Source organism: Platichthys flesus, chromosome 7 (genome assembly GCF_949316205.1).
Source record: "Platichthys flesus chromosome 7, fPlaFle2.1, whole genome shotgun sequence".
In the NCBI taxonomy this organism is placed as follows: domain Eukaryota; kingdom Metazoa; phylum Chordata; class Actinopteri; order Pleuronectiformes; family Pleuronectidae; genus Platichthys; species Platichthys flesus.
The window spans coordinates 23,700,996-23,724,439 of NC_084951.1; the positions used below are offsets into that span (position 1 = coordinate 23,700,996).

General features: G+C 46.4%; 1 protein-coding gene across 1 annotated transcript; it reads right to left on the bottom strand.

The window, feature by feature from the left end:
• Positions 1-919: 919 nt before the first annotated feature.
• On the bottom strand, positions 920-23,205 carry nol4la (nucleolar protein 4-like a). The gene is made up of 11 exons (XM_062392928.1): positions 22,528-23,205; positions 12,778-12,933; positions 10,811-10,922; positions 9,009-9,118; positions 6,092-6,233; positions 5,055-5,332; positions 4,753-4,938; positions 4,031-4,219; positions 3,796-3,915; positions 2,800-2,980; positions 920-2,490 (listed from the first exon to the last, which is right to left on the bottom strand). Exons 1-11 carry the CDS (start codon positions 22,867-22,869, stop codon positions 2,276-2,278), a joined length of 2,031 nt encoding a protein of 676 aa, XP_062248912.1. The 5' UTR covers positions 22,870-23,205; the 3' UTR covers positions 920-2,275.
• Positions 23,206-23,444: the final 239 nt, after the last annotated feature.

Genomic DNA, 23,444 nt, shown 5'->3' on the forward strand with positions numbered 1-23,444 from the left:
TGAGCTATTTAGGATCATGTGTGTGAATCCAGCTCGGGTGGACGATGCTGAAATAAACTGATCTGTGATAAATATGATTAGATTTGTGATAAATACAGAAATATATAACTCTCTAAACTTTGACAAATCACTAAGGTGTGAGCCACGTGTGGCCGCTTGAAGAGTCATTGAGTTTGGAATGTTTCAGCCGACTGAATTGAATCGTCACAGATAGATGTCGTACAACTGTGTCACTCCACTGATACACAAACAGAAGATCGACACACCGACGACAACGCTTACATCAACGCAAAAACGAAAGGATTGAAAGGAAGAAGGAAAAACACACACCAAACGCATACACACACACAGACACACACACACTTAGACAAGTGTTTTTGTGCCGAGTGACTCACCATTAAAAGTGTCTGTTGTGAGACTGTGCTCTAGCTCTGCTTTGAGTACTCTTTGTGTGCCCTCAGACCACACACACACACACACACACACACACACACACACACACACTAGCAGAAAGCTGGGAGGAGAGTAAACTGTGATGCGATTACATCTTTTTCAAAGATTGTCTCTTGCTTCTTTTTTGTCTTTTTTCCAACAGTGAGTTTTCAGTATCGATGAGAACTGACGAGATGGGTTTGAAACAGCTGAGGTCAGAGGGGACGATACAGACGGACGGACGGAGGAGTTTCTTTTGTCTGAGCAGCCCACACACACACACACACAGACAGACACACACATACACACACACACACACACACACTCTCTCACTGCACCTGGTTCAGCCATAGGGTCGTTATGGCGTCTTTTACCACTGCCTTCATCTGCCTGTCAGTTACAGTGTGAGCTCTATGTGCACTTTTAACTGGAGAACACCCACAGAACGATTTCCTTCACACACAATAAACAAGCCCCCCCCCCCCCCCCCCAACCCGAATCACTTGAAAGTAAAACAAATAAATAAAAACAGACGTGCAACATCAAGTCTAATTTTTCTGCCAGGTCCCGTTTTCCTTTTCATCACTTCTACGGAGGATTGATCCGGACACATGAAAGTGCCTCAGTAACGAGGTCGGAGATAAACAATCGGCGTTTCACGACACACAACAACATTGAAAGAGGCTACAATGCTGCATGGGAAACCGTTTCTCTTTTCTTTTAACAGCGTGACAGTTGCAGCGGGCAGGGTGGGGGGGGAGCTGTGGTGGAGTTCTCCCCTCAGCGACTCTGACAGTCTTTCCAGTAAGCACACTATTACTGATTAACCCTCAATATTGCACCTTTCTCCACTTTTTCCCGAAGCACTGGTTATAAACCAAGAGTCTAAACGATATGTTCATTCTCCTCTTTGTCCCTGACAGGTGTCTGTGACCTCAATTTGCATACCAAGGCGTCTCAAAGGCCTCCTGCCTGTTGAGCTCAGAGAAATTGTCTGCCATAGAAATATTTATCATAAAATCACTGCAAATCGAGTCACGTGGGGTGATGAGTCTTTGCCTCTCACTGACCACGAGCAGGGCCGAGGTAAAGATTCCACCGAACCACTCGAAACTTTCAGGTTCTTTCGTTTCTTTCCTTTTTTAGTTTTTTTTTTGCACGTCGTACAGAAGCGGTTGAGGTTCACAGGTCAGTGGATTTAGCAGCGATTAATCTACGGACTTCAACCAAGCGATGCTCCATAATTTTCCCCCCATGAAACAAAGATGAATTTGTGTTGCTATCGTTAAGAAAAAAGACTCGACCCGATCAAATCATGCCACTGCACAGCATATGTTACTTCCGTGTAAAAATAGAGACAAAGTACAGACACTAACTCACTGATATTTAACTATTCATTTCAGAAGAATCTACACAAACGAGCCAATGTGGCGTCATGGTCACAGCTAAGTTAACACCTCTGGTACTCACTGTGTACCAACAAAGATTTTTTGTCATTTTTTTTTTCACATAGATCATCGCTTCCTGAGACAAATGGAGGTTGAGGTGGTAAAAGGAACTGAATGGGATGGATGGCTACAGATAAGAGGGCACTAAGGTCAAGGTGAACCAAATGCATAAATAAACATTTTTCAGCCTGTGATATGTTCCGGCCTGTCCAGATACAGAGACGCGTGGGAGAGAAGTGAAGGTGCCGGACCTACGGGACCCACCGTGTGCTGCGGCATCACTCGTCTACATTTGTGTCTTTGTATATGAAAGTCTGCCCAAACATGTGAGACCCAGCGCGGCGGAGATGGACAGGCGAGGGGGGGGGGGGTCTTGGCACGGTTTGGCTCATTACTCAGTTCTGCTGCAGAATCAGGCTTTCCAGCTCATCTGCCGAGCGGAGGAGGAAGGCCGCGGACTCCCGGTACCCGGCGATGAGCTGCCTCACCGCCGTGACCTCGGGGGGGCTGAGCTGGGCCGAGGCTCCGCCCCCGCCGCCACCCTGACCGTGACTGTTGGAGCTGGAGGAAGAGTTTGGGCCGACGGACTTCATACTCAGATCTGTGGGACCTGTGGACACAAAGCACAATCTGTTTTCAGAACACTGCAGAACATTGACACTGGCTTCAGCCCTCATCACCAGAAGCTCTTGAATCTGGTTTCCAAGAAACATTAGAGACTATGACGTGGGGCCAGAAGGCATCTTCACCAAGTTAAATATGTTTTAATTAAAATATTAAACTATGAAATGACTAAATACCCTGAAAAATAGAGATGTATAGTATTTCAGAAATGTAGAAGTCTAGTTTCAGGCCGTATATCTCAACAGGTTTTTTGTGATTTATGCAAACTTCTTTCTAAAGAGTACAAGCTCCTCACCATTGGTCTGTGCAGCTCCAGAGTTCTGCTGGTTGCTGCCGACCGTCCCGTATCCTCGCAGGTTGTAGTTCAGGCCTCCGTTGGTGTAGAGCTGCTCCTGGGCGAAAGCTGCACTGGAAATGGAAAATGCTGTCGGGGCCGCGTCCCTCGAGTTGGACTTGTCCCCGGAGGCTGGCTCATCCTACGAGACACGAAATGGTTTGAGTGCTGAGCAGAATATTTGGGTTTATGTTGTGCAGCTGCAAACTAAATGATACAATGAGCACGACAACGCTGGTGTTGACATTTCTTGTTAGTTATTATCTTCTTCGAGGAGGTTATGTTTCCATCAGCGTTTGTTTGTCAGCACGATTACACAAGAACTACAAAGCTGATATACATGACATTTTGTTGAGGGGTGGATGATAAACCAAGAAACAACCGGATCCAGATAAATGAGCACATCCAGGATTTTATTTAACTTTCTTGTGCAGACACTGGACTCAATCTTTTCCCTCAGACCTTCGCCTGGCTCAGAAATGGCTGCCGATGGCAGGACAGTCCCTCGATAACCACGTTTGCAATCACTATTTTTTCACAGATCACAACCTCGGCTCTGACATCTCCATCTCTGGGCTTCGCTGGGACTGAGGCCAGGCGGGTCAGATTGATACAGCTCAGGACCACGATGGTGCTCCACCACACTAATGACGGCTTCAGGGGATTCTGGAGAGCTCCACCTCTAGACAGCTCTCTGGCAGAGGGGCCTTGTGATTCTGTGTTGCTCCAGATTTTTATCTGGTTGGAGAACACAACTGAGCAACTCACATTTCCATCCCCCTCTCTCAGCTCCCTGCCCACTTTCTTTTAGCATTTTTCAAAATTATTAAACTGGGCGGAGCTGGGCTTGGAGCTGGGGGGGTGAAGTTAGGCTTTTAATGATCCATGGCCGTTCCAGTGCATTCCTCAAGTTCCCTGCTGGGCACATTCAAAAACACAAACTGCCAAGACATTTACCGACGACTGGTAGACGTCGAGCCGCATCCTCTTGGCAGCATTTCGGGTTTCGCTGTCACAGGCGGCAGCGAGGATGTTCTCGGCCATGGCAGAGGTGAGGTGAGGAGGTGTTGGTCGGATCTGGAAGCAGGAGGCAAATGGATTTTTTCATGTTATTGATTTTTATTGATTTAAGAAGGTGTGTTGTTTTCATTGAGACAATATTTTAGGTATGGTGGGGGGGGGGACTCTGTACCTCAAAACCGCCTTTTTTCATTCGGCGACAGGATTTGAGGTAGGTGCGGATGCGCTTGCGGGAGCGCTCCTGGAACTCCGGGAACTGTCGGCTACAGGACTCGATGATGGCCTGGATCTTCTCCTTGGGCTGTTTGGAGATGGGCACCATGCGGTCCAGATTCTCATCCACGAACAGACGCACAAACATCTGACAGAGGCAGAGAGAGGGGGGGAGGGGAGGGGAGGTGGAAGAGGAGAGGATGTAGAGCAGAAAAAATGGAGTGGGGGTGCAGGGTGGGGAGAGGGAGAGGGGTGTGAGAGTTGAAAACAAAAGAGAGGAAAGGGAAGGCAGGGGATGGGGGTGCATTAGAGGTAGAGAGGATAAAGAGGGAGGGGGAGGTGAGGAAAACAGGAGCCGTGAAAATGGAGTCACTGCTCATACGCAGGACGATATTTCTACTCCCTGCTTATTCACTCATGGCTGCACTTTTTAAATCACATGCTCCTTTATTCCCATTAGACTGAATAAATATTGGTTTTCACAGAACAAACTGAATATCGGACGACACTGAGTTTGGATGTGAGTTTTTTCTATTTATATGTCTAATATTATCTACACATCTACACATAAAAAGAGCAAATTCAAGAAGAGGGCAGAGCCACAGATATAAGAAAAAGCACTTTGTTGTAGTCACTGTGTATAAATGTAATTACACTACATCAGTCAGACAGGATACTTACATTGAAGGCTTTAAGTCTCTCGGGGTCCATCCCCTCAGCATCATTAATCTTGTCGCTGTCATCGTGGTCATCGTGATCATCGTCGTCGTCATCGATTATCTGCGCCCGGCCGGAGGTCAAGTCCTCGGCGCTCATGCTCAGTTCAGTTTTCACAGAGTCATAGCTTCCTGAGCTGTACGGAGGAGACTGGAAACACCAAACATAAATATTATTGTAGATCATACAGACGATTTGCTTATAGATGAGCAACAGCTAAATCTGTGTATTTGTGTTCATCCCTCAGATGAAGTTCGTGCACTCACCTTGTTGGTGTACTCTGTTTTGACGGGGTACTTCCTGGTGGGGTCTGTCGGCGAGCACCCCACGGGCAGCAGGCTGTCGCTCAGATTGACCGGCTGCTGATCCTCTGAGGAGGACGAGGACGAGGTGGTGCTGAAGTCCAGGGGAGCGCTCAGACCGTTCTCCGTCACCTCCCCATAAGGGGCCCCACCATCTGGGGGGTTCCCACCCGCAGCCAGCACCTCCGGGGAGGTCAGGGCCGGCGGCCCGTTGGCACTGCCGCTCTCCGAGGAGTCGTCATCTGGCAGAGGGGAAGGGGACAGGAGGACGGGGTGCAGACGCAGATATGCGGATGAGCTGAGTGGATGTTGGTCATCAGCAGCATTTAGCATTAATGTGTGTTTGTTTACTACAAACTGTACTATTTCTACTGAGGGGGTGTGTTCCCACAGGGGGAGGAAACTTAGCGCCCCGTGTTGTGCTTTATGGAAATGTAACGGAAGTGGGTATTGGGGTCAACTGTCAGGATAAATGAAAGTTATGGTAAAAAGAGGAGAATCTGAGGAGTTATACCGGCAAACAGAGAAAGAAATGGGGGGTGAGGAGGGACGGATGGGGGGAAGGGAGCCGTCACTCCCCGGTGTGTGCAAATTACAGCTTTTTAACCCAGTTTATGGCTAAGCGCTGATTTCACATGATCATTTCTACGTGTGTCACGCGCACACCTCCATTCACTGAAACACAGTAATTCTCTTTTAACGATTTGCCCCATTTTCCGTCTTTTCCATCGTGGTGTGTAATCTGTGAAGGTTAAATATCGGCCTTTGTCCTACTTCTCTAAGCCCAGTACCCTGAGAGAGAGGGGTGCACAAAGGATTGGGGCTGCGGTTGGTGTCCCACCCCCTGTAAGAGTGGATTTATTTGGATTAGCCCACTAAGAACAAGGCAAGCTGTTTACTGCCCCGCGTTGTACCTGCTTTAACAAGGATACCTTCAGCTTCCAGATGTAGAGGAAATAAAAAACAATAAAGATTGTGCCACATCGCAGCCGCGGTCTTACCATCCTCCTCTTTAATGGCGGCTGCAGGGTTGCTGACTCGCTCCCCGTTGGGTGGACTGGGCTCAGGCACTGGGGGCTGCTCCGCTGCGACCCATGTGGGCTCAATGCCGTTCATGTCCTCGCTGCTCACCGAGCTGTCGTCCTGAAGAGAGACAGAAGCAGAGGAGCAACTGAATGAGCCGCGGGACGGTACCGACATGTTTTAACTTCCAACTTTCTAGTTTAGAGAAACACATAATCAGCCTTTCTTCTTGTCTCAGTGAGTCTCTTGTCTCTTTGGCTGTTAAAGGAGTTTTTTAAAAGTCTATCTTAACACAACACTGCTCTTATGTACTCTGGAATTGTTGCCTCCAATACGGGGGTTATGTTTTCACCCCTGTCCCTTTGTTTGTTGGTTGCTTTGGCAGTACACAAAGAAAAGTAAACAGAGAACCACTAAATGGAAGGATGTGGTAGGATTCAGGATAGAATCATCAGGTTTTGGTGCAGATCCGGATCAGGGGACAGAAGACAGAATTTGCTTTCTCAGCCATTATCTTTAGCATTGCAAGATAAGGATTTACTATTCCCAGAGGAGAGTTCATGAGAAATCAGGCAAATTTAGGGAACTACAATCTATTAGTGTGTGAAATTTGGCCTTGGAAGAAGTTTGCTCTCCAGTAAATGTCATTCTAGTAAATGTCATTCTAGTTCCTGTTGTGATGGCTGAAAAAAGAAAAGCCACAATTTAAAATTTTAGATTTTGTTTGAAATTCATGGATTTGTCCTTATAAATGTATACATATTGAAATTTCTATGCAGTATTTTTTTTATGAGTCTCTAAATAAAACTTGCTGAACTCTGGCAGCAGCCTCCCTGTTACGTCGGACGTTTCTCGGAGCACTGCTGTTTGTAACAGACCCTAGAGATGCTTGCTGTAGAGTAACACGAATATGGGTGAACCACGGTGGCGAGGATTAGCAGAGGAGAGCGGAATAATCTCACAAACTATTCAGAGGCCGTGTTAAGCTTCACAGAGACCCGCTGTATACGTTAAGCTAACGTGTAGGGCGACTTCTCTTTGGCCTCTGTGCCGCACGCCGTCATGTGTCAGCTGGCATCTTAGTCACAGGAGGCAAGACTACGAGTATGTGACGGAGCAGAGCAGAATTACATCTCATTCCTCCACACACGAGCACACAAATAGGCCTAAACTCCTGGGAATAGGCTTCCGTCCCTCTGTACGGGGTTTGAGGAGGACCAAAATGCTCAGTGACAGCTCTATTAGGTACCAAGTGAGCCATGTTGCATTAAAGAGGGAGAGAGAGAGACACACAAATGTGTGAGTGCGTGTTTAATTACAGTTCGTAAAGTAGGCGGAAATGTCTACACTTCAGGAAGACAAATAATTCATGCTATAGATGCAATAGGAGGATATAGTTTTAACACTGAGTCCAAGATCATTACACAGAACGGTTTACAAAGAATAAAGGCAAAGAATAAAATCAACTTTAGTGTCTCACTATAAAGATGATAAGCAGATATCACAAATATCAGTAAATAATTTGTTGACTAAATGAGAGATAATGTGTGATAGTGTGTGCGCTAAGGATCATTAGTTTTAGTTTTAGTCGTGGTGGTGTTTCTACATCAAGGCCTGAATCCAACCACAGGGAGAATAATAACAATAATAAAACAAATCTGAAACAGGATATTATCGCCCAATTTCTTAAAATATTGACTTTAGAGAAGGTAAAGTTTCTCGTCTACTTCCACAAACACTCAAGTTCTGCAAAACAATATGCAAACAGAGTTGTAGTCGCTGCAACCGAACAGATACTCACTCACAAATATTATTTTGCTCATGTGCTTTTGCAAACAGAGCGAACGTGTGACACTGTCGAACCGACTGCTGCTTTGAGCTGGAACACAGGGCAGCTCAGATATGGAACAAATCACGACAACGTTAAACCAACCAGAGCCCATGGTTCATTATTAAATTATTGGTACTTTCATTCTCAGCCTGCACACACACACACATAGAAAGATAGAGAGACACACACAGAGACACACACAGATGCGACCAACAGTCTGAGGAGCATTTGTTAATTTGTACTCACCCACGAATCACAGCCTGGGTCATTGTTCCGGATAATCCTAATTATGCGTCAGTGAGGGCTACATTATCATCTCCGAGCGGCGCTCCCTGCACTTTAGTGACAGGGGCTAGTGAGTGTTTGTGTCACAGCCACACATGGGAGTGGTCTCACACGTGACGTCACTACATCTACTGAAGCTTCACTAATCCACATCTGACACTGATCTCCTCCCACCCGGCAGGAGGACTAGTTAAAAAAAGTTAAGGACAGGACCACGTTCCCTGGAGCCTCGAGGACAGAACTCAGAGGACAATGAGCAGAAGACTTGTGCAGCAAACACAGTCATGGTGAATAAGGAGAGATTCACAGTGGAGGATTCAATACCCTGACTGATACAGGGGCCCATGTGTTACCGATACTAGGGAGCAGTACATTTTCAATACCAACATGTACGCTTTAAAAATAAATGTATCGTCTGCAATGATTTATATTGCAGCAAAATCATGTAATTGAGGCTTTATAATTTATAGTTTAACCTTAAACTTTATTATAAAAAACTACAATTGATGAGAAAACACAAAGGCAATCAAATATATAGATGAAACTTTTTTTGGGGGGAGAGGGTTGTTTGTTTTGTTTCTTTTCTTGTTATGTGTAATAATGTGATTGTTGATTATTGTGATCGCTTGATCTAGAATCTTGAAAGGCTCATTTATCGACCAAACGACAAGTTGGCCTGGCAGTTAGCTGATTCTTCAAATGAAACCATCAGGAAACTCTGTGTTCATGCTCATTCTTCACAAACATTCATTGTCCACTCGCAGAAAGAAGACACTTACCCTTTCATTGGCAGTCATGCACTGCAGTTTCATTTGTTTCAGGTAGGTGGCAGTAAGCGGCATGTTGTAATCAATGAGGTCCGGGACCAGGGAGGCAGGTCTGTCATTTTCTAACAAAAAGAAAGGCACAGAAAAATTTGATTTTAAAAAACAATCACATTCCAGAGAAATATTGACTTTTCACTATCTGACACTACATTTATATTTATGTAGATCTATACCAGAATATGCAGGATAGTTCAAGCTAGCTGAACAATGACCAACTATTACCTCTTAAAAATGAAATCATCAATATTAATGAACCATTAATGTAATACTGAAACACTGCTGAGGGCCATAATTCATAATTGGAAGATTTAACGTTCATATTTCAAGAACAATTTTGTTGCGTATACTTATAATGAGGTGTTTAATGCAGGGCTTGTACTTGGAATTAGAACAAAACCTACTTGGAGATTTAAACAGCAAACAGACATTTGAAAAGTTTATAGATGGAATATAAACCCAAAGTAATGTTAAAAACTGATCAAACTGATAATTATAGAAATGTTTAATGTTATATTTGTAGTTTACCCTCAACCAGATCAGATTCTGTGATTATTTGACGACTATATTTGTAATTTGTGGGTGAAAACACACTTTTTTCACATTATTCACCAGAAGCAAATTTCAAAAACTAACTGTGTCATCACACATTTAACTAATATCAACCGAAACTGAACATTAATAATTAAAATAGCTTTGTGGTTATGGCAGTTAAATTTGCATATTATTAAAGTGTAAAGGTTTCGCTACACGGTTGGCCCCACATGTGACACCCCCAAACTTCCAAACCCTTAATTAGCACCAGTACAACGATGATACCAGCACTCAGGTATCACTGGAATACTTGAAAATTGACAAAAACTCAAACATGTGAAGACTCTCAAGCGAGTTCTGCAGTTTCTGTTGTTTATAAACAGATTCATGTTGTTTTTTTTTTATTCACAATAGACATCAGAGATAATGCTATCAGTGTGAGTCACATGAAATCAACAAATGTGTCATGTTTTGATATAACAGCATCATGCACCTGTCCGTCAGTTCTACCAGTTTGATTATCTCTGCTCTCTACTAATTCTTTACAGTTAAAGGATTTGGAATCAAACTGGAGACGTTCATTTTTTGTGGCTCTCACTCTTCACTGGACACGTCTGTGAGAAAATGTTTAGCTATTGGCATAAGCGAACCCTTTGAGCGATACAGACTTTGCTGCAACATCCTGCAAAAGGGTTGAAATCTAGGTGGAATCACACATGGATTTGAAACATGTGGTTGTGGAGCTGACTGCAGTCTCCACGCCGGGCACTAGAGGGACTCGGTGATCATACAGCGGCTCTGTACCGTCCCAGAGATCCTGGTCCTCTTGAGTCTTTGTTACATCATGTCGGTGATGGATACACACAATATGGTTTATTAATGACGATTTGATTCAGAAACTCTTCAAAGTGAAATAAGCTCACAATTTATAATGTCTCCGGGAGAATTTACCATGTGTGTTATTCAGTTGCCAACAAACAGAACATCTCAAACATCTCTATGAATCTTATAATAATTTACAATGAAGAATAATGAATTAAAAGACCGATTGGCTTATTAAACCTCAGCATGCAACACAGTAATTAACCCTTCTCCGTGTCAGTATGTCAAACGCATCTGAGCGCGCCGGCTGCTCTTAAAGGTTGATCTCAAAAATAGCACGTCGGTTAATGATGTCTGCGGAGCGAGCGGGATATCCACAGGTCAGCTGTGTGCTCCGTTACCTTTGAACTCTGCAGTGCTGGGGTTGATGTGCATCCTCTTCTGACACTCTCCACAGCTCATTAGGAACCGAGTCACCGCCTCTCTGGGCAGGAAGGCGTAGGTCTCTGCGATCTGTGCCAGGGGAGCGAGCACACGACACAGAGTTATGGCAAAATAAAACATGGCTCAGGCTGTGTGGCCGAGCTCAAACTGTGTGCAGGTGTTTTTTTTTTTTTCATTGGGCCACATGCACGTGTGAAAGTCAGAGGTCAGTGGTTCTGTGGTGTCTTGACGTGGCATGAGGAGGAGTCCTCCCTGTGGGCGATCGCTCATGCTTCGGGATGGGCCTCATTCCAGTTCCAGACCTCCTCACATTTCTGCTTTGTTGCTTTAAAACACAAGTGGTGTTCATCTTTTCCCTTTTAATTTCCCTCCCTGCTCTCTCAGGTGCCGTTGACTCATATCTACACCTCTTTCTCTTTCTCTCTCTCTCTCTCTCTCATGCTCAGCCTGCCTTCTCTGTTTGTCTACGATGATATGCCACCCTCCCATCCTCACCCCCTCTGGCGTTTCCCTGTAAAATGCGACCTTCACGTGACCATGGAGAGGCAGCAGGGGTGCCCACCCCCACCGGCCCACCACCGCCACTGCCACTGCCACAGCTCCCCCATCCCCTTTGCCCCCACCCCTCACAACCCCTTGAGGCAGCTGAGAGGGAAAGGCCACCCAGAGGAGCGTGCACCTCCCAGAAGGCCACAGTGACAGTTCCATATTATGCCCTGCCCCAGTGATGCTGCCTCCTCAAAAGGGTACACACTATGAGACGTGACAGGACCTCTCTACAGGGCAGGAGGAATTGGCTCTATGACTATTTTTTCAATTGTTGGGGGGAGGGAAGAGAGGAGGAGTACCAACGTCCTGCTAGGCCCCCCCCCCCCCGAACCCTGCCAGCCAACATAGAGAGGCACAAAGCCTCTCAGTTTGTCAGGACATCCCACCTGACACGGGACCACACCTCAGTTTGCATCATTAACTGACTGTGATTCCTCAGTGTGACTGTGAAGTGCTGTGTTCTCCTGGTATAGATGATTGTTCCCGAGTCCTGATGTTAAAATGTAAGCATTATGTTCTCAGAGCTTATTTTACAAAGTTGGTTTCAGGTTTGGGATTTCAAATGTTTTCAAATAACTGGGATTCTTTAAAACCTCAGAAAAGGAGAGTTCTTCAGAAATTTTGAATCTGCAAGCTCTCTCAATTATGTTTCTACTGATCATCAGGTAAATGTCATATACATAATATCTGCTATTCATAGACTGTATAGATGAGATGGAGTCTGAATCGCCACCTGGTGGCCGGCTGCAGTATAGGTAATAAATTCCACCTCTTTCATGTAAATGGTTTGTTAGATGGACCACACTAAACAATCAAAGAACATGTTAGATGTATGTTTATGTGTTTATATGGTTTTATTTAGTAATTTGATGCTATAAGAATTGGGTGAAACATAATGATTGACAGCTGACACTGACTTGTGATTGGTCGAGAACTTGTGTCAATTGGACCCTACTGATCTACTGTGACACTTTTTCAGTTAGTATCCGGAATATTCCAGCTTGCATGGACCAGTTTTAATGTTGTGTACAGTACATCAGTGAAGTGTAGCCTGCTTTTTATTCATATCCATCTTTTCCTGACAAAGACCTTGTAAAACAAAAAAAGCTTTCGGGAGCTTTAAGTTTTTCATGTGCAGCTTTCTCCTCCTCCTCCTCCTCCTCCTCCTCATCCTCCTCCTCCCTCTCCAGCACCTGAGGGGTTTGTATGTGCACAACATCCACCTGCCTTGCTTTCGGCACTTTTTCCCCACTAGCTGCTCCATGTGGTGTTGATGTGGACAGAGGCAGGACCAAGAGGGAATAGAATTTGTCTTCTGTTAGCATCACTGTCAGCGAGGAGCCACACTGGGTGGTCCCTGGTTGTGTTTACTCACCGCTTTGTACGTCTTCTTCTGGCCCGCGTGCTTGGGTGCTCGGCCAGGGTCAGCACCCATCTCCACATGCATGGCATAGATGATGTCAAAGAAGTCTTCAACCACAGCCACACGCTTCAGGGAGGAGTTGTCTTGGGCTGAATTACCATCCGAACACTGAAACAGGACAAAGAGTACAAGTTTAGCTCTATGTCCCACCTCAGGATTACAGAACTGTGTCTGTCTGATCTACAGTGTCTGATATAACATGTGCAAACACAGATTCATGCATCCGTGTGACGCGAGCTGGATCTTTAAGCCAAATGAGTCATGGGGTCATGTGGTCACAGAGAGTCAGAGCACAAGGTGTCCTCACCAGCACCGAGAAAGACATGAAACTACCTGTTCTGTCCTGCTCCCGTTCAGTCTTTATAAATTAGAAGTGGAGATGTCTCGGCCCCGGCTGGGTCGGCAAACCATCACCTAATGTCTGCCATGTTTAAAAATAACATCAACGACACTGTACAAGACCAGTCCCTCCTCCCACCACCACCACCACCACCACCGCCTCCCGTACTGCTGACCCTATCACCATAGAAACTACCGCTGATTCCTCTCGGGCAGGTGTGCCGGGCAAAGGGTCATGTGACACACCATGGAAGCTGGATCACCAGGACAACAGCCTCCATCCACTGCACCACAAGGGGCTTCCCTCTCCTCCACCTCCTTCTCCAAGTAACTCCCCCCTGCACCTGCTGATGTGTTTTAACAGAAAATGCCCCAGCAAGCATGTAACAGGAGAAAATGGATTTGATCTCATATAAGGTTTTATTTTCCAGTTTCAGAGTCCAGCTCCAGATATGAGACCTGCTCTGACATTATCCAGAGATCGGGTTCTAGGTGATCTTTCCCTGTTTGAGTGAGAGGAGGGTCCCGAGTTCAGGAAGTTGTCCCCCTGGCATCGAGGAATCACACTTTTCTCTTCTCTCCTTGACATTTTTGCACAGTTCCTGAGATCTGACATTTCTTTTTTTTTCCCCAATTGCTCCTCTCTCATCTCCTCCATGTCTCCATCCCGTTCCTCCGTCCCTTCTTTCTTTCTTTCTCCCCCCCCCCCTCCTCCTCTTCCTTCTCCTTGCTCCTGCTCTCCCAAGTGCGAGGTAATGATCGTTGCCATGGCAACTAAAACCAGCTCACAGAGCGGGTTTGTTTTAATCCGGCCCCCCTCTCTCTCTCTCTCTCTCTCTCTCTCTCTCTCTCTCTCTCTCCCCTTCTCTCCCTCGCCCTCTCCAGCCACCCTCCCCTGTCAACATGGGCTAAATGTAATGATAATAAATGAAATAATAGCGATCCTCCACCTCATCATCACAGCTGTAATCTATCGCAGTATCATCATCATTCCCCGGGTGACATCACCACCGCCGCCGCCGCCACCACCGCCACCGCTGCTGCTTGGGACAATGGTGTCAGGTCCATTCACACTGGATTTAGATAATCTCATACAACTGTGGGGTGTGCAGTGCACCCACACGGCTGCTGCATCCTCCGCTGAATTCTACCCCAACAAAACCTCCAACACACACCGAGAATCCTGCTGGGGATGTTTTCTCTGACCTGGAATCCCACCGCCCCAGAAAATAAAACATATGCATTGCGATACGAGCTTGGATAATTCTGCCAGAATCAGAACGTGTTATGTGTTTGCACCAGCGCTGCAACTTAACATCATGTTCTCAATTAATTGATCAATCATTTGGTCTGAAAAACGTCACATCAAATCGATTTTATTTATTTACGCAGCCCAATATCACAAACCCGCCGCAGGGGACTCAACAGCATTGACGGACTACAACACACTCTTAAATCTAATAAAGCAAAAGTCCCTTAAAAATATAATATGCAACAATTCTTGACCATGTCTAAAATCGACCTAGGTTTTATATTTTATGACTTGTGTACTTACATTGTGCAAAATGTTTGCAACATTGTTCAGAAAAGTGCCCATTTTTATTCAAGGTGACGGGACGTTTCACTTTGTTTGCATTTTAACTTAAATATATTACATTTATAGTGATGTGAAGGAGTGAATCATCCCATTTGATTAACTGAAAGTGAAACTACTCAGATTAATTATCCAATTGATGATATTACACTTTTATGCCATAGAGCTGTGATGGTTTGTCGATTATTCAACATTCAGACATTTGAGGCGTATCTCAAGTGAAAACACCAAAAATGTGAGGATTTGATTTTTTTATTGTCAAATCTAATTTAAAACTACTTTAAAATCTCAGCCTGGCTTTATGTGGAGTCGCAATTAGGTGAACTTTGATCCACGCTATTTGCTTTGCCATATGCGGCTACTCCTCAGGTTGTAGGTTAAAGGTTTAGTGCCGTCGATCTAGTGACATAATGAAGTTGCATATTGCATCTCACTGAACACCTTTTGTCTCACCCTCCATTTATTCATGTAGGAGAATCTATAGTGGCCTTCAGGAAACGTGCAGCGGCAGAAGGCCCCCCCCCCCTCTGCATCCAGTGTTTGGTTTGTGCGTTGTGTAGAAACATGGATTCTGTGGAAGAGGAAACGCTCCTAATGGAATTTAAAAAAGGTAACAAACGAGTCTTGGTTTCAGCTGATTACACGCCTAAGAAAAAACGTAATTATAAATATTACACTCCATAATAAGTTCATCTAAACCCTGAATACTGGACTTTTCACACCCTGCAGAGCATGACTGTGTTTCTTCCATTAGCCAGCACATCGGTCCTGCTACCTAAAGGCCTCCTCGGGCTCCCCTGCAAAGATAAGCTCCAGTTTCCAAACACGAGCCGACGGGGAGTTAAACATTCACCTCGAAAACACAACGCGCTGTGGGTTTTTGTGTGTGCATGTGTGTGTTTAAGTGCGTGCAGCATGTCTACCGGGCGGAGTTTGTAGATGAAGCATCTCGGAGGAGAACAGCTGTTGAATAGTGCTGTTGATATTCGGTCTCATCAGCAGCATGCCGTTTTAAAGAGCAAAGGAGACATGTCAGCATCGCTAATCGCCAACAACACTGCAAAAAAACTCTCGCCCTCCGTCTCCTCCTTTTTCTCCTTCTCTCCATCTTTCTAATCCTGTAGGACTTTGCTCTCTCCCCAGCCACTGTACAACCAGCCCCCATCCCCTCTGTCCCGCACCAAACCGCTCTGTTGCTAGGAGACTGGAGGGGTTGAGTCGACTGCCCCCACCCCCGCTGGCAGTCACACACACAGACACACACACACACACACTCACACACACTCACACACACTCACACACACTCAGGGAGTCGCTAAAGGGGAGAGAGGAGCCGTCCTAGGCACAGGCAGGTCAGGATGGGAAGAGAAGGAGAAAGACGAGGGGATGGGGGGGGTTCACGGGAAGCAGCTGGGTCACAAAGACGGGCCGGGGAAGACAGAGGCAGAGACGCATCACAGAAGAAATTAGATCCATGGGTGAACAAATAAACACGAGTCAGGCGTGCAAAAATCTAAAACATATATAAGGTCAACATGGGTCTGAACTTGTACAATCAAACCTAGGTACTTTCTGTGTGTGTGTGTGTGTGTGTGTGTGTGTGTGTGTGTGCATGTGCATGTGTGTGCCAAGAGGGCTGTGTCAACAGTACTCATGACTCAGATTATCTCACTGCAGATGTGACAACAGGTCATCTTTTAAAGCCCCATCTTCGCCCCGTAAATCTATCAACTGGCTAATGGACACATAAATAGGACAAGCCTTGTGTGTGTGGTGTGTGTGCATCTGGTGTGTGTGTGTGTCTCTATGTGTGTGTGTGTGTGTGTGTCTGTGCACCAAGGGGACGACAGTGCAGAAGGCTCACACTGAAGATTTAAAAAACTGTGATTAAAAGAGGCCTTTTTTTTTTATTCTGCGACACCCGTCCACTTCTATTTCCTTTTTCGTTTCACCGTCATCTTTTCTTCTCTGCCTCAATTCACATAAAGCCCCGTCATTAAATCCACATTAGGTGCACCTAGCTCTGGCCCTCTGTCCGACGTCTGTGTGTGTGCGAGTGCTTCTCTATCTGCTGCCCCCGTGATGAACACTATTTGATAGAGTGTGTGACATCCACAATATCCCACCGAGCCGGAGACACAGACGGTCCCACAGGCCCTGCAGACTGACACTGTTGGCGTTCCAGTCACTGACTAAAGTGGTATGTTAATGACTTGCACATACATCATCACGTCCCAGGATCCATTTTGTCAATTTTGAGGCTATTATCACGTTGTCCCAGTTTGTAAAATGTTGGCCTTGCAAAGGTATTAAAAGTGACAGTAGCGGTGAGGTAGGATGATTATTGCCTTCTTAAAGACTACCTCTCTCTCTGTCTTTGTGTGTGTGTGTGTGTGTGTGTGGAGCAGAACTCAGACTATCTCCCACACAGGGGGGAGGCCCCCGGGCCAGTTAAAAATGGTGTTAATTTCTCCTCCTATGGGAAAGCAAAGAGCGGTCTCTCCATGGCAACAGAGAGGGTGCTGAAGGGAGGAAACACAGAGCATGCGATCAGCAACCCCCTCTTTGTACCAGCACACATCCTCGTCCAAACTACCACATACGTGCAACATGGATTTCGTCACCCCCACATCTGAAATGAACGCGTATTGTCATAAAACTAATTTTCTCTCCGTGAATCTCGGTTAGTCTCTCGTCTAACAAAGAGATGTCCTGCCCACTCAAGCCGACACGTCTCCACGTTTAGGTTCTCAAATTTAAAAATAAAACAACTGAGGAAATCAAGTCACTCGGCATCACACATGATCAGGTAATTTCTCCGTCGCTCTGGTGACGGAGGTGATGAGGAGTGGCCGGTGGTTTCCTGTCCGGGGTCGGTGATGGTTTGCTGTTTGAACCCGTGAGCACAAACCCATGTGTTGCCCCTAATAAGCAGAGCCATAGAGAGAGAGAGAGGGAGACGAAACAAAAAAAAGACTGACAAAAGCACTGGAGATTCACTATGCAGAAATTGGCATTAATGCAAATGCTGTTGGATAATAGGGGATCGTATTCTTTTGACTCTGTGGCCCCTCCACAAAAGATGAGCTCTCAGGGGAAATGTGGACTAATTAATCAGATAATAATGATGATGTTCCTCTTCCTCGTCGAGGGTGAGGCAAGAAAAGACATTTAGGGCCCATTTTCCAAAATGCAAATTAGAAGGGGGTGTATGATTTCTACATGAGGAGAGGACGTCCCAAGAAAGATCTTTCATTTCTACATTGATGGTGTTAATGAATCCTCTAAAGCTAACACTGAAAAACCTCTTTCTGTGGCCAAATCTGTCCTGTCCTGTCACTGCAAGGCTTTGAAATCCATCAATTAATTTGCCAATTATTTCCTTATTAATTAATTGCTTCCTTTGTTTATAAAAATCCAGGAAATATTCAGTAAAAATGCTCAAATTTAACTATAATCCGAATGATGTCTTCAAATTCCAATCCAAATCTTACACAGAAAAAGAAAAAAGTGCTAAATCATTATATCTGAGAGGCTAGAACACAGAATGTTTGTATGAATGTAAGAATGATTGTTGACAAAATTATAAATTTGGACAAAAAATAATCTTTTGTCTTTGTTTAACACTTAATTTATCGGGTTCAATTCCATCTCAGACAGTAACAGTTCATATTTTCTCAGGCGCCTAGTCTATAAAAATTCTTGGCTGGACGGCCGGTCGAGTCCTGAGAAACTGTGATGGACATTTTCATTGTTTGTTGGCATTTTATTTGACAGATTAATCAATCGACAGTTGTAAGGTGCAGCCCTCCTTGCCAATTCATTTAATCTCCTCAGCTTTAGGACACTTCTCTGGCTGTTTTGGACTAATTGTACAAGTTAGGTGATAAAGGTTGACACAAGCTGATGTGTGGCTTCATCATTTGTGGCAACATAATGTGTGCACATAAACATTATCGGTGTGTGTGTGTGTTTGTGTGTGTGAGAGAGCGTGTCCACAAAAACCTTGTTGTGATAAATGTACAGAGATATTTACAGATATCGGTAGGCATGGCAACTAAAAGCAACAGCACGCAGTATTTGAAAATGTTCAGTTTAAGCATCTCTTTTGAAACTGGCTGCACTCTGACTCTCTCCCTCTCCGGGAAGTGCTCGTGCTTATGTGGTGTACAATTCTGTGGTGATTCTCCATGTCTGTTTCTGGTCCTGTCCCCCTCCTCCTCCTCTGTGGCGTCCTCTAATCAGGACATAATGAGAGCTAAACGAGGTTGCATCTCCTCACTCAGGGCGGCTGGATTCTCCGAGCACGGTGATGGGCCCTGAGTCGTGCGGAAAGAGGGCGAGACGACATGGGAAGGAGGGACAGAGACACGGAGAGACAACACAGAAAGGAAATCATTCTGTGCACGGCTTGAAAAGAGGCATCGGCACTGAGTCTGTGCTACTGTGCCCGCTCCCTCTGTCCTGCCACACAACTGAAGCCTCCTTGTCTGCTTCACTGACACACAGAAGAGACCTTCTCTGTCTGCACATCAGGCACCATCCATCCCTACCCCCACCCGGCCTGCCCCCGTACAGAAACTTGGCACACCCTGGGAGCAGCTGCAGCGGGGGCTTCCAATGCTCCAGCTCCAGAGACACGCCCCCGGCCCTGCAGCCGTAGGAGGAGGCAGTGACCATTGTGCGTGTGTGTGTGTCTGTGTGTTTAGACGTCTGTTTGAGTGCGCGTCACTTTTCCACCGGCCCAGGACGGCCTATTTATAAAACCCAGGAACTCACGCTGAATCAAATAAAATCATGCTTTCTAATCCAGTCACATGCTTATAAATTGGTTGATTTGTGGCGTCTGACTCATCATTAGAAGCTGCTTGTGTTGGCTGATGTTTTGTTTGTTGTTTAAATTTCCCTAGTGGAGCTGAGTCAAGGGGAGGCTACCCCCCCCCCCCCCCCCCCGCCTCACGATATTAGCTACAAAGCATGTTCTCTCAGTCAGCCACACTTTCTCAGCCTTTCTCTGCCTCTCCAGTGAGATCTAACCTCAGAGAAAGATCTCAGCTCAGCAGATGTGAGATGGGCCTCGCGGAGTAATAGGGCCGACTTGCAAAACCCACCCAGTTTATAAGGTACACCTAGCTCCAACAACATCCAACAATAAATCTTGCCTTCGTTATTTTGGCGCTGCACAGTTTTTTAGAAGATATGTTTGGTAGCAGGTTTAAGCAAAAACCACAGAACGGATTTCCATAAAACTTGAAGGAAGGATGAGACATGGGCCAAGACAGAACAAATTTGTGTGCGAATGTGGTCGGAACCGATAAAATGTTAACGTTTTGTGATCGATTTTTTTACATTATCACCAATTCTCCAGGGAGTAATTCATGTATCATGACGGGATAAAATCTGACATAGTTTGGGCATTGACATCTACAAGTGGAATTCTGTGCAGCTGAAGTAAAGCAAAGTGTTGGGCCTTGGTAGAACGGATAACTCATGGGTCTCGATGAAAAAAAAGGCATATTTATATTATTTTGATATCTATGAGCAATTTGGTGTGGATCTAGTGAATATAAAAGACGTTTCATTAGGGGACTATGGGGCCTTGGCGGAGGTGTGAGCTCTACCGTGCGACAATCTACTTAAAAAAGTAGAATTGTCGTTTGTTAGATTAACAGGTGGTTCGGCTAGTTTGTCAAACTCCTTTATATATCGTCTAAAATGACCATGGGCCAGAATCTGAGCCTCTAAAACAATTAACAGAACATTTCAACCTCCATGAATGATTTATAACCAGACAGTTATTATTATTATATAGAATGCATTTGCTTTATCTGGGTGTAATAAATTGCACAAGAGGACATGCGAGAATTGATATGAACAAGAAATGACAAGAACCACAGACAAAAGCTAATCACCAACACATTTCAGTCCCCGCCTGCACCTGCGGACACAGATCGCACCTGCCCTCCTGCCCAGAGGGAAACATAATATTGAGGAGAGATTACAGGATTTAGTAAAGGCATTTGGCCTAAATCTAAATACTCTCTCACACAGGTTTAACACCTGTGGAGGGCTCGGTGCTATTCATCTGAAATCAAAGGCTTTAGTCTGTGATCGGTGCCAATATCTCCTGCAGTTTGCTCACAGAAAATGTGTTTTTGTTTTTTTTGGTCCAGAGAGACTGTGTCCCAGCAGGTCAGATGTGTGTGTGTGTGTTTGTGTGTGTGTGTGTGTGAGAGAGAGTGTGTGTATGTGTGTGTGAGGGGAGGGGGCATCGTTCCCTGGAGATGCTTGTTTTAAAATGGTGGTTGTCTCCTCGCTGGCACAGCAGGCGCCAACATCACCATACACAGACATGGGCGCGGAGAGAGAGCCGCCGGGCCACTGCCTGACACTCCACCGTGCGCACGTTGATCTCCCCCCTTACAAAAGAGGAGCGTGCGGTTTAACCCTCCGTGCACCTGCAGCCCCGTGCTCGTGCACGGTGACACGCGACTTCTGCACCTCACCCGCATTCACATGTGCAGGTGAAGAGTGAGCGCTCACTCCGGGGCGTGCGTCGACATCGGTCCCGAGCAGACCCTTTTGTTTCCGCCACAGCCCCTCACGTGGTTTCCAATTACGCACAGCCGCCTCCCTCTATATCACATGCAGACATCACTATTTCTTCTTCTTTAATCTTTTAATAACAGTTGACAAAAATCTAAACGTGTTTCTCTTAAGATAAAACACTGGTCTCGCGCGGCTTCATGTTGGGACGCGCACAAAAGGCTCGGATGCAGCAGAGACAGACCATCCCGGACTACACAGGTGTTGCCAGAGCAACGAGTGCCTGCCATCCGCATCCTGCCCAGGACAATGAGAAGCTGCACACACACACACACACACAGACACACACAGACACACACACACACACTCACTACAGGCTCATGTCTCTGAGAAAGAAACCCCATCATGGGCTGTTTGGGTATTTAGAAACCGCATATTTGCTATTTCTCAAAAGAGAGAGTGGAGGGGCGAGTTGGGGGGTGGGGAGGGGAGGGGAGGGGGGGGGGGGGCAATACATGTTGGCGAGGCACGGCCACGGTTCGTTCTGCTCGGTTTGGATGGGACAGTGCGGGCGCGCGGGGATCACTGACAATCACAAGCTGCTGCCGATGTTCAGAAATGTTGGATCTGTCATGTGCCGGGTGGTTCGTCCCTTTCTCTCTATAGGAGGGCACACCGGACTGGAGGCTATACCCTGACATACCCGACCCGTGCACAGACATGCCGTTGCATCCACACGCACACACACACAGACACACACACACACACATACAGACAGCATCACCCCCACCGGACGACACGAGCCCCCATAAATGGCACCATGGTTCAAACACACAAAATAATACTCCAGTTATCGACATGCTTCACCCCCGGACGGGACTTCGCCCTCAGCGGGGACGCATGCGATGATCACAGCCCCATGTCCCTCTTACGATTTGCGATTGCCAGGAGGCACCGGCGTTGCTATGGCAGCAGGGGATGAGACGTAGGGGCCGTTCTGGTCGGGATGTGGACAAAGTGAATCTCTACCGGGGAGAGGACGAGGGCGAGCCGGGACGATAAAACACCACAAGTTTATCTTTTTATTAACATGACAGGCTGCATGTGTGAGTGTGAGTGTGCAGCCCTGAAATAATGACAACTTATACAGGCGGCAACGGGACATCTCGTGCACACCAACACACACTAACAGAGAGACACACATGCACACACACACACTTTACCGTTGACTTGACCGGCACGTATAGGACGGGTTTCCCGGGCGCCCCTTTCTTGTTGTGCTCTCCCAGGACGTTGGTCCCGACCTGAAATCCTTTCGACTTCACCCAAAATTTGAATTTGGCGTTGATGTGGCTGTTGTCGACGTACACGCCGTCCGACTCGTCGCTCTGCAACAGTGTCTGCATGATTTTGTTGTATTTTCGCCGGGTGACGGTCTTTGTTTTACCGGAGTCCCCATAAGTCCGGAGACACCAGTCCTGAAATTCACCGAACATCTCCGCCTCCAGCACGACCGGACTCCGGCTCCTCTTGGGCGCATCCACGCACGCCTTTTTCGTTGCCATCGCTCCCCCTCTCTCTCTCTCTCTCGCTCTCTCTCTCTTTCTGTGTGTGTGTGTGAGTGTGTGAGAGAGAGCCCGTTCTAACAGCCCTGGCTAATAAAGAAACGCACTTGAACGGGTCGGTTTTCTGTGTCCTCCTCCGGTCCCCGCTCTGTCCCGCGTCCTGGAGGCTTGGTGGGTGGTGGTGGGGGACGGCGCAGCCTCCCGGTGGTTCCCCGGCAGCAGAAGTGACCCGGACAGCAGCACACCTGTTTGCAGAGGAGGAGCAGTGCTGTCCCGACCCGCAGCGGTGAAAAAATGTCACTTCCTCACATCATCCGCTGAGGAGCCGAGAGAGGGGGGCTGTCCTATGCTGAGCGGGTCTCTCCCACCTGTGCGTAAAAGCCTCTCCACCGACGGAAAGGCAGAGAAACCACAGTCCTCGCTTAACAACAAAGAACACAGACAAAAAGCGTGAAAACAAACGTCGCTCTCAGTTCCTATCGACCTACTTTTTCTAACAGCCGGCACTATTTTCGGATGCTGGGTTGCTCAACACCTTAACACACACACACAAAAAAAGGAGAAGCTATCAATGT